Below are 12,303 nucleotides of genomic sequence, written 5' to 3'. Positions count from 1 at the left end.
GGTTTTTTTGGATTTATTCTATTTGGAGTTCGCTGAGCATTTATGATTTGTGTATTTATGTTGTTTAGAAGATTTGGGAAGTTTTCCCCAACAATTTCTTTGAATACTCTTCCTAGACCTTTACCCTTTTCTTCCCCTTCTGGGACACCAATGAGTCTTATATTCGGACGTTTCATATTATCTATCATATCCCTGAGGTCCATTTCGAGTTTTTCAATTTTTTTCCCCATTCTTTCTTTTATGCTTTCATTTTCCATTCTGTCATCTTCCAGGTCACTGATTCGTTGTTCAACTTCCTCTAGTCTTGTACTATGAGTGTCCAGAATCTTTTTAATTTGGTCAACAGTTTCTTTAATTTCCATAAGATCATCCATTTTTTTATTTAGTCTTGCAATGTCTTCTTTATGCTCTTCTAGGGTCTTCTTGATTTCCTTCATATCCCGTACTATGGTCTCATTGTTCATCTTTAGTTCTTTGAGTAGCTGCTCTAGGTGCTGTGTCTCTTCTGGTCTTTTGATTTGGGTGCTTGGGCTTGGGTTATCCATATCGTCTGGTTTTTTCATATGCTTTATAATTTTCTGTTGTTTTTGGCCTCGTGGCATTTGCTGAACTTGATAGGGTTCTTTTAGGGTTTGTAGACCAGTTGAAGTCCTTATCTCTAATTTATGAGATCTACAGCTTCGTGGAGTACACTTTCTCTAACTAACCAGCAGGTGGCGTCCACGAGCCACCTGTTCTCCACAAGCCAGATCTCCCCTGCTTAGCCTTTTTGGTGAGTGGGGGAGTGAGTCTTGTGGGGCCCAATTGGTGTACCAAGCTTGCGTGTGTAGTTGGTGTTGCCTGCCCTGTATGTGGGGCGTGTTTCTGGGCAGTCGGGGAGGGGGGGGTGGCCCTAACAATCAAATCTCCCTGATGATCCTAGAGTTTTAAAGCTGCTGCAATAGTCTAATCCTTCAGTTCAGTCGTGCCACAGTTTGTCTCTGCCACTGACCCACAAGTCTTTGGTATTGGCGTATGGCTCCTGAGACTTGCAAGTGGGCCCCTCTTCCAGGCTGTGCACCCCGGGTCCTCTGTTGAGGGATGACTGTGCTATGTCACAGGTGAGTGCCATCCCCCCAGGGCAGTTCTGGGCTGCTGGGCTGTGTAGGGAGGCTCCCAGTCTGCTCAAATGATGGCTGAATGGGGCTCTGTTAATTCACACTGCTCCCCCTTCCCAGCTCTGGGACATTCAGCTGAGGTTGCAGGGAAGGCTAATGTCCACGCCCAGTTTTGTGGTGTGTGCCTGTTATTTGAAGCACTTCCGTCACACTGGGTTGTCTGGGGCAGCTCTGGGCTATGGGGCTGGCGATGGGCAGGAGTGTTTCCTGTCCACCAGGATGGTGGCTGTGAGCGGACACCCCCCTTTTCTTGGGAAGTTGTGTTGTTTAGTGAATTTTCTCAGCCACTGGATTATTGCCTTTTGTCTCAGAGCTCTCTTAGTTCTGCTCTTGACTTGACGTGCCCAAATTGCAATTCTTTGAAGCTTTCTGTATTGAGCTTCTTAGAGTAATTGTTTTAGAAAAAGCAAAAAGGATTTAAAAAAAAAAAAAAAAAAAACGGCCCTCCTCAGAGATCTAATGGGTTATTGAAATGCTAATAGACAAAGCAACCAGGGCCATTAAGGAAAGGTGCACAGGGCAGAGAGATCAGCTTTGCTTCGTGATTTGCATATGCGCCTCAAGGCCTGAGCTCCGCCCTTCCCCTTTCTGCGTGCACCAGAACTCCAAAAATCCTCTGCTTTTATTTTGGAGTTTTTCGTGTTGTTTTTTTTCTATGCCTGTCTCCTCTCTGCTGGGCTGGCTGCTCTCAGAGTCTCTGGTGTCTGGTCTCAGTCTATCTATGGTTGGAGTTTGAATCAGTAGAATGAGTTTCCGATAAGAGCAGCCACTGCAATTCTCCCTTCTCCTTCCCGGAGCTGACAGCCCCTCCTCCCCCGGGACTGAGCCTGGCAGGGAGGGGCGCGGGTCCCTGGCCGCAAAAACTTACAGATTTCGCTGATCTCAGCAGTTCCACGTTTTCATGAGTGTTGTATGAAGTATGCCCAAAGACAGATTGGTCTGTGGTGTCCAGTCCACGCAGTTCCTGGCTTTTTACCTACTTTCCTGGAGGAGTAACTAAAACATACAGCTCACCAGTCTGCCATCTTGCCCCGCCTCCACAATTACAGTCTTAAGGCCATAAAGTGTCCAAGGTAACACATCAGCAATCGGGTACCTTCACTGGAGGATGGTCAATGGTATCCGGAAAACCGCTGTTAGCTGGGAAGGCATGTGGCTGGCGTCTGCTCCAAAGTTCTGGTTTCAAAATGGCTTTCTCCCAGGATGTTCCTCTCTAGACTGCACTTTCTCAAAAATGTCACTCTTAGTTGCTCTCAGGGCGTTTTTCCTCTCTTGGCTTCTCTGGAGCAAAAGTCTGCTTTCAAAGGCTGTCTTCAACCTGTCTCAGCTGCAGCTACTCTCTCAGCTCCTGTGCATTCTTCAAAGTGTCCCTCTTGGCTGTAATTCCTCTTCAAAATGTCACTCTCAGCTGCACTGAGTTCCTTGTCAGTTCATTTATATGGCTCCAGTGATTTAATTTAGACCCATCCTGAATGGGTGGGGTAACACCTCCATGGAAATTATCCACCTACAGTTGGGTGGGGTGCATCTCCATGGAAACAGTCAAATAATTACAATCTAATCAACACTGAAATGTCTGCCCACATAAGATTACATCAAAGATAATGGCGTTTTGGGGGACATAATACATTCAAGCCAGCACACCCCCAAGCCACCCTCCTTCCATTATTGACTCATAGTATTGGTATAGTACATTTGTTACTGTTGATGAAAGACAATAGGTACATTTTTTCCCTATATACCCCTCTATTATTAACTTCTAGTTCATGAAAGAAATTTCTAATATTTGTACAGTTGATCGTCACATCGTCCACCACAAGATTCACTGTGTTATACATTCCCATGTTTTAACCTCCACCTTTCCTTCTGGTGACATACGTAACTCTAAGCTTCCCTATTCCAACAAATTCACACACCATTCAGCTCTTTTAGTTATTCTCACAATAACATGCTACCATCACCTCTGTCCATTTCCAAACACTTAAGTTCAACCTAGTTAAACATTCTGCTCATAATAAGCAACCGCTCCCCAATCTTTAGCCTCATTCTATATCCTGGTAGCCTATTGTTTTAGTTTGCTAATGCTGCCAGAATGCAAAACACCAGAGACGGATTGGCTTTTTTTTTTTTTTCAATGGTTAAAAAAGTGCCAGTTCCTTTAATTATTCTTATAGTATTTCACTTAAGACAGAGACATTCTCTTATGTATTCAGAGGAACATTAACACAATCATTAAATTAACCTGATTGTAGTACAAATATCTCCTCTAGGGGACTGGTTCCAAATGTAACAATTAACCAATGATGTCCTATTGACCAAGTAAAATGTTAATAGTAATCATAATGATAGAAATGTAGAAAGGCACAAAACAAAAACAGTATTTGGTCTTGTATCAAATGTGGCATTTCTTTCACAGGTTTATTTATTCTCTTTCATCTGAATACATGTCAATTATTTCCTTCATCTGGACATTTCAGAAAATTGCTGAACCATCCTTTTAAAGAATAGTTCTCAAATTGTGTTTCTTCTCAGCAGTTCTTCCTGATGAAATTGAGTTTATGAATATAGGCTGTATTGGCAGAAAATTATTTTGCCCTCATGGTGATTTTTTTAAATGAGAAGTTTAATTTTTGTTTCTTTCACTGTATTGAATTCATTTTGAATATTATCAATTAGCTACTACAAAACACAGGTATCAAAAATCACCTCTTCATAATAAAGCAAAGTTTCAGTAAAGCAAGTAACCTGAAATAACTTCTTTGCTTCCCACATTGCACAAGTTGCATTAATCAGTTATCTTCAAGGCATTTGATTAAAGATTTCTAATATAATTAACAATATTCTTCATGCAGTCCATGTATATTCCTTGAGGAATTGTTTATTGCTGCCAGTCCTAGGTTTCGGATTGGCTTTTATAAAGGAGGTTTATTTGGTTACACAGTTACAGTCTTAAGGCCATAAAGTGTCCAAGGTAACACATCAACAATTGGGTACCTTCACTGGAGGATGGCCAATGGTGTCCGGAAAACCTCTGTTAGCTCGGAAGGCCTGTGGCTGGAGTCTGCTCCAAAGTTCTGGTTTCAAAATGGCTTTCTCCCAGGACATTCCTCTCTAGGCTGCAGTTCCTCAAAAATGTCACTCTTAGTTGCACTTGGGATGTTTTTCCTCTCTTGGCTTCTCCGGAGCAAGAGTCTGCTTTCAACAGCTGTCTTCAAACTGTCTCTTATCTGAAGCTCCTGTGCTTTCTTCAAAGTGTCCCTCTTGGCTGTAGCTCCTCTTCAAAACATCCCTCACAGCTGCACTGAGTTCCCTCTGCCCGTCAGCTCATTTATATGGCTCCACTGATCAAGGCCCACCCAATGGGTGGGCCAAGACACCATGGAAATTATCCAATTAAAGTCATCATCCAGAGTTGGGTGGGGTGCATCTCCACAGAAACACTGAAAGAATTACAATCTAATCAACACTGATAACGTCTGCCCACACAAGATTACATCAAAGATAATGGCATTTAGGGGACACAATATATTCAAACTGGCACACCTATATTTCATGTTTATGAGTTTACATATTATAATTGGTTCCTATCAGTGAGATCATAGAATATCTGTCCTTTTGTGTCTGACTTAATTCACTCAATACAATGTCCTCAAGTTTCATCCATCAACTGTTTTTTTTTTTTTTTTTAAAGACAGTTTTGTTCACACACCATACATTCCATCCTAGGTAAACAATTGATGGTTCCCTGTATAAGCATGTAATTAAGTATTCACCACCACCACCACTATCTACATAAGGACATTTCCATTTCTTCCACAAAGAAAGAGGAAGAGTCAATAAAGGAAGAGAGACAAAAGAAAAAGAAAAAGAAAAAAAAAATGACAGCTAAAAAGCAACAAAAGAAAAGATAAAATTAAAATAAAGTACAATAAAAGAGTCAGGAAATATCACCAATGCCAAGAATCCCATAACCCTCCTTTATATCCCCCATGTATAGGCATTTGGCTTTGGTATATTGCCTTTGTTACATTAAAGGAAGCATAATACAATGTTTCTGTTAACTACTGACTCTAGTTTGCATTGATTGTATTTTTTGCCCAATATCACCCCATTTTTAACACGTTGCAAGGTTGACATTCATTTGTTCTCCCTCACATAAAAACATATTTGTACATTTTATCACAATCGTTGACCACTCTAGGTTTCACTAAGTTATACAGTTCCAGTTTTTATCTTCCTTCTTTCCTTCTGGTGTCGCACATGCCCCTAACCTTCCTCTTTCAACCACAGTCACAGTCATCTTTGTTCACTGTACTTACATTATTGTGCTACCATCACCCAAAATTGTGCTCCAAACCTTTCACTCCTGTGTTTTCCTATTTGTCTGTAGTGCTTCCTTTAGTATTTCCTGTAGAGCAGGTATCTTGTTCACAAACTTTCTTAGTGTCTGTTTGGCAGAGAATATTTTAAATTCTCCCTCATATTTGAAGGACAATTAACTGGTTTGTATATTTACATCCCCCAGAAAAAGCCACATTCTTTAATGCATTCTTGTGGGGGCAGATGTATTAGTGTGGATTGGGTTGCAATCTATTGGTTCAATGTCCATGGAGATGTGACCCACCCAACTGTAGGTGATAACTCTGATTGGATAATTCCCATGGAGTTGTGGCCCCACCCATTCAGAGTAGGCCTTTCTTAGTTTATGGGAGCACTATATAAGCTCAGACAAAAGGAGCCCACAGCCAAGCTGGAGCTGAGACAGATATTTTGAAGATGGCCATTGGAAGCTGATGCAGACATTTTGGAGAATGCCATTTTGAAACACAACCTGGGATCAAGCAGATGCCAGCCATGTGCCTTCCCACCTAACAGAGGTTTTTTGGATGCCATTGGCCATCCTCCAGTGAAGGTACCCTTTGTTTATGGACACTTTATGGCCTTAAGACTGTAACTATGTAACCAAATAAACCCCCTTTTTAAAAGCCAATCCATTTCTGGTGTTTTGCATTCTGGCAGCATTAGCAAACTAGAACAGAGAGTTTTGCCAGATATAAAATTCTTGGTTGGTGGTTTTCTCTTTCAGTATCTTAAATATATCACACCACTGCTTTCTTGCCTCCATGGTTTCTGCTGAGAAATCCACACATGGTCTTATCAAGCTTCCCTTGTATGTGATGGATCACTTTTCTCTTGCTGCTTTCAGGATTTCTCTCTTTGTCTTTGATGTTTGATAATCTGATTATTAAGTGTCTTGGTGTAGGCCTATTCAGATCTATTCTGTTTGGGGTACACTGAACTTCTTGGAGCTGTAATTTTATGTTTTTATAGGAGATGGGAAATTTTCCTTGATTATTTCCTCTATTTTTTGCTTCTGCCCCTTTTCCCTTCTCTTCTCCTTCTGGGACACCCATGACATGTACAGTCATGTGCTTCATGTTGTTATTCAATTCCCTGAGACATTCCTCATATTTTTCCATTCTTTTCCCTGTCTGTTCTTTCGTATTTAGGATTTCAGGTGTCTTGTTCTCCTATTCCTGAATGTTTTCTTCTCCCTCTTGAAATCTGCTGTTGTATGTCTCCATGTGTGTTTCATCTCTTGTGTTGTGCCTTTCATTTTGATAGGTTCTGCCAGTTTTTTTTCCAAACTTTTGAGTTCTTCCTTATGTTCACCCAATGTTTTCTTTATATCCTACATCTCTTTTGCTGTATCTTCCCTAATCTTGTTGAATTGATGTAGCATTAATTGTTTCAATTCCTGTATCTCAGTTGAAGTTTAAGTTTGTTCCTTTGGGCCATATCTTTGCTTTTTCTAGGGTGATTTGTAGTTTTCTGTTGTCTAGGCATCTGGTTTCCTTGATTACCCCAATCAGATTTTCCCAGACAAGAACTGGCTCAGGTCCCAGAAGGGGGCTATATTCAGTATTGGGTTTCCCTGAGGGCATCTTAGAACATTGACAGACTTTCCTGTGAGGCCTCTAGATGCTGTGCTTTTCCTAACCTGCCCAGCAGGTGGTGCCTGTCAGCCTGTCACTCCCCACTGGTGTAAAGAGGTGTGGCCTCTTTAATTTTCAGCTTAAGTTGTTTCTGGTTTGATTGTTTTCCCCCAGGCCCTGGGGTATGAGTTCTAAAGGGATGGCAGTCACTTGAGCTGGGCCCCACCTCCCTCCTCTTAGGGAAGATACACCCCCTAGGGAGTTATCTCCTGCACTTGGATTACTCCTTTGTCTCTCTGACTCTGTTAACTCCACCCCAGCCTGGGTCAGAGTGCTGAGACCTGAAAATGCCTGAGGCTTTCTCCACTGAGCCACTCAGATTGAGAGAGAGAAAAAGGGGAAAGAAAGCCCCTTTTCAGAGCCAGTCCTTGGCCCCCCAGTTTTGCCTGTCAGCCAGAGATAGTACCCGGTCCTCTGTGTTCCTTTTCTTGGGACACAACTGTTTTCCAGTATTCTAAGCTCAGATGTCTCCAAAAGCCTCTGTATTTTTTTCCCATCAGCCCCGCCTCCTCTCCACTGGGAGTGACCTCAGGGTACTTTGCTGCTCGTTAGGGGTTTATCTGTGTTTGTAGCTTGTATTCAGCAGTCCACATTTGTTAATTAAAACCTCAGTTGTAATCGTGGGACTGAGAGTATCTTCTTGACCAAAAGGGGGATGCAAAATGAGACGAAATACTTTCAGTGGCTGAGAGATTCCAAATGGAGTCGAGAGGTCACTCTGGTGGACATTCTTATGCACTATATAGATAACACCTCTTAGGCTTTAATGTATTGGAATAGCTAGAAGTAAATACCTGAAACTACCAAACTCCAACCCAGCAGTCTGGACTCCTGAAGACAATTATATAATAATGTAGATTACAAGGGGTGACAGTGTGATTGTGAAGACCTTGTGGATCACACCCCCTTTATCTAGTGTATGGATGAGTGGAGGAATGGGGATAAAAACTAAAGGACAAATGGGGTGGGATGGGGGGATGATTTGGGTGTTTTTTTTTCACTTTTATTTTTTATTCTTGTTCTGGTTATTTCTGATGTAAGGAAAATGTTCAGAGATAGATTGTGGTGATGAACGCATAACTATGTTATCATACTGTGGACAGTGGATTGTATATCATGGATGATTGTATGGTGTGTGAATGTATTTCAATAAAACTGAATTTAATTAAAAAAAAAAAAAAAAAAAACAAAAAACCTCAGTTGGAGCTAGGTTGAGCTATATTTGCTTGCTCCTGGCAGGGACTGATGCTTTTTCTCACAGCAAGGTTTTGCAGCTCAGCCTGCTGTGTGGGTAGGGGGTTCCTGGCATAGTTCCGCAGTTTTTACTTACAGCTTTTATGCTGCAATCTCAGCCATTCCACCCATTCCAGGCTGGTATACAATGCGTGGAAAGTCACGGTTGTCCCCCAGCAGTTGTTCCAGACTATTTACCAGTAGTTCCTGGCTATTTCCTAGTTGCTCTAGAGGTCTAACTAAGTTCCACACCTCTCTAGGCTGCCATCTTGCCCCACCTCTCTCTTTCTATATTCTTAAGGGGTTTATCCTTTTTTTTGACCCTTACTAAGCAAGTGTTAATCTGGACATGTGGTGTGTACTTGTCAATTGAGCTTAGAGCGTTGTCTATAAGCATACTCATTAAGACAATGCCTTTCTGAGTTCAATTTCACAAAGAAACTTGTTTCTTATAGATCATGTGGCTCAGCTGCATAGTCAAAGAGGAATCCTCCCAAAGGGGAAAATAAATCCTGATATTCTTTTAGTTCACCTGACAGCATCAGGATGAGGAAAATAGATAAAGATGTTGGACCTCAGCAGGCCTTAATAAAGATGAGCTTATTCTTCCCAAGAAATATTCCTTCTTTCACTAAGAAATGTACTGAAATGTCACTGGTAGGATTTAGTTCAACTAAACCTATCAAGCCATACAGTAGTTCTTTGTAGTTCAAAGGATGGTATAGGCTTTGCAGCTTTGAAAGCATTCTGTGCAGAAGATGCTAAGCCTCTGTGCTCTGCAAACATCTCTGCTATTCTATATAATTAAACCAGAACTTTGTCTGCAGTCAGCCTGGAAAACCAGAAGCCAGCAGTACCATTTCTGCAAAACAGACCCTTTTGAGTGTCAGTTTTGCCAACAGCTATGATCAAATTTTGTGACAACATAACTAAAGTCAGTGGTCATAGTAGTTTCAGAGTGGATAGGTACCCAGTAGATCTCCAAAATTCTTATGCCTTTCAATGACAATTGGGGAAAAACAGCTAGAATTTTTGTTTTTAAAGAGCCCCTGTATCTATACAGAGTTCCTACATTTAATGTTCCTTCAAAAATTTTTATAGTGTAATGCTTACTGTCATCACCTGTTTAGATTTGTTTATACCAGTGTCAAGAGGTGCTGTCACCTCACCAAAACCAGAAAAGGGTATGCTGCCCTCAGCTGGTAACAGCACCTTAGTCAAGGCCATGCAGTCCAAAAAGCAAGGCTTCTTTAAGAAATGTGTTTCCCTGAAATCCATATTGAATATGAAAAAAAAAAAGTTATTTAACCTGCCGAGGCAGTTATTATTAATACCTTAGTTTGTCATTTAAAAATTTCTAGCCAGGGATAAAAAGGGGAATTTTAGGTTGTATATATGTTACCAAGAAAACAAAACAATCCATAGAACTGTACAACACAGAGTGAACTCTGATGTTAACAATGGACTATAGTTAATAGTATAATTATATTAAGACTGTTTCATTAGTCATAACAAAGGTTACTGACGTAAAATGTTAATAGGGAAAACTGCATGTGTGAGGGGCACATATGGGAACTCTATTTTCTGCGTGATTTTCTGTAAACCTGCAACTGCTCTAATTAAAAAAAAAAAAAAAAAAATTCTAGCCACAGAGTCACACCCTTCCCAGTCTTCTTTGAACAGTAGTTTGAAAAAGATAGGCACATAGGCTTCTAGGTACTGCAGCATGTAATTCCCTGTGGGGCACTGCTATCTAATTCGCAGAGGAAAATTAGCCTCTCTTCTATGGAGAAGATAGATACAACTCCTTTCCTGAAACGTGTTTCCAGAAATGACTGTGAGTGGAGCAGAGCTTAAAATTGAAATGTCATGGCCCTTTAAGCAGCTAATGGATGTGGAAGCTGTGCCTGGATTTCAGAGGAGTCTCTCCTTTTTGCCCCTTCAATATCTTGGCATCAAACCACATCTCTCAAAAAGCATATTGCTTTTATGAATCTGATTGTATGTTCTGATTTTTGATTCCAAAAATATTCTCATCCTACAGGGGTGCCCTAATTTTTATAACCTTTCTCCAGAATTACCAGGAGCAAAAGACAAGTATTTCTGAACAACTTTTAAGTAAGACTTGCCTTCAGCAAACCTTTAAGGATATCCTTTTAGGGGCAAAAGGTGGGGCTTTCGCTCGGTTTTCTGGATACTCAAAATGCTTTGTAATAGTTTTAAGATTTGAGTAAGGTGTGGAACAGGGGAAGGCCACTGGCAAACTCCCCGTGTAAAGAGCACACATGGGCAGATAGATTCCATTCCCTTTGAAGTGTCTCACAGGGTACAGGGCTCCAACCTGCTCAAGTACTCTGTAAATCTAAAATTGTTCTTAAAGTCTACTAATTTAAAAAATTCACATAGTAGACTGTAATAAAATTTGTGTTGCCACGTGGTTCTAATCACTGATTACCCAGGTAAGGATGGTAGCTGAAAGAATTTCAAAGTGATAATGACAAACATGCTAGATTCATTGTCTTCAGTGGTGTTTCTGCATGAAGCATTCAGTTACGTAAAAAAAAAAAAATTCTAGAAAACTTTCAATCCAACATGACAGGGAAAAGGTAAAGTCAAAATTTGGGGGCTGGCCTGAGCTGGAGTGGCCCTTCTTTAAGATGACTAGCATGTTGTCAGGACATGCTGCACCGGCAGACTGGGCTTGGTGCTCATATGAGAAGACTAATTGAAAAGAAAAGGCAAATATAAGATATCTGTTCACAGAAGACTAGGTGGTGAACCAATGAAAGGAAACAACTGATTAAGAGAAAGAATTTTAATCAACAGGTTAACAAATTTACATAACTATGTTGTACATAATATATGCAACATTAAATTCTAGGTAATACATGAATTGTTTTCTCTATGTGGGAATACCTCCCCTTGAGCAAACCTGATAATATGACGGTCTTTACTGATCAGTGTGAGAAAGCTTTAACATAAGATTAGTTTTGTATAGCACACTCCCAGGGTATGTTTAAAACAGAGTTTGATCTTTTAAAATTGATTTGCATATAATTTTAGGGAGATTACGTATTGGTTAAAATGAGGTATTATCTGTGCTGTAGTTCTATAAGCACACACTTCAGTTTCTCATAAAGGAAGCTTTACTTTATGTAGTAATAAAATTTCATTTATGAAAAAATAATTTAATTCCTGAGGCATGCATCTTGAGGGGATGCACACAGTGTAGTGTGTGTGACAGATGCACCACACAGCATACCACAAACGGACGCAGTTCCCAGTTATACAGTTCCCTCCGTTACAAAATGTGTCTAACCCCAACACCCTGAGGAAGTATGTATGCGGCATAGCCCTGCCACATCTACGGGTATGTGTATATGTGCAGGGATGGGTATGCTGGCATGGCAGCACAGCCTCTCTTTGTGGTAGGATATCTGCTCCTGGGCCAGTTTGGCTTCACACCTGGAGCTGGCTCTTGGCTGGTGTTTGTGCTTCTCTTTGGAGAGCATCCTACCGTAAAACCTGGCTTCTTGCTCTGTGCAAAGAAGATACAAAAGTCTGAATTCACTTTATGATGCAATTTTGAAAGTTAAAGTTAGAGCTGGGGTAGGTTTTGCAATGAATTAGTGAGAAACATTTGCATCCCCACCCCACCCTTATACCAAAGTAGCTGAGCTGACATTGTCTACTGTTGGGCAAAGATGAATGAAGCTTTTCACCCTAGTCAGTCAGATAGCCAAAGAAAGGTTCATGGGCAGCACTGTAAATGCCCCCAGAAGCCGAGGGACTGCATTTTATAAGCTGTCTGGAAATCTTACATAAAGGAAGAGAAGAACTTGATCTATTAGGGTGAGAGACAGTCTCATTTTTTCAACTCTGCTTATCTGACATGCCATGGAAGTTAAATGTTCACA

At 40.8% G+C, this 12,303-nt stretch overlaps 1 protein-coding gene across 7 annotated transcripts in view; it reads right to left on the bottom strand.

Annotated features, from left to right (window-relative positions):
* Positions 1-11,186: 11,186 nt before the first annotated feature.
* Positions 11,187-12,303, bottom strand: part of AGBL2 (ATP/GTP binding protein like 2) — a 39,259-nt gene continuing 38,142 nt past the window's right edge. For 5 of the 7 annotated variants that reach the window (XM_037839941.1, XM_037839937.1, XM_037839938.1 and 2 more), the window contains one exon: positions 11,187-11,924. In XM_037839941.1, coding sequence (XP_037695869.1) covers positions 11,751-11,924 — 174 coding nt within the window. In that variant the 3' untranslated portion in view covers positions 11,187-11,750. The remainder of the gene's footprint in view (positions 11,925-12,303) is intronic. The other 2 variants (XR_005217435.1, XR_005217436.1) reach the window with 1 other exon arrangement.

The sequence above is a fragment of the Choloepus didactylus genome, chromosome 6, assembly GCF_015220235.1.
Source record: "Choloepus didactylus isolate mChoDid1 chromosome 6, mChoDid1.pri, whole genome shotgun sequence".
In the NCBI taxonomy this organism is placed as follows: domain Eukaryota; kingdom Metazoa; phylum Chordata; class Mammalia; order Pilosa; family Megalonychidae; genus Choloepus; species Choloepus didactylus.
This window is presented reverse-complemented; position numbering and strand designations above follow the sequence as displayed.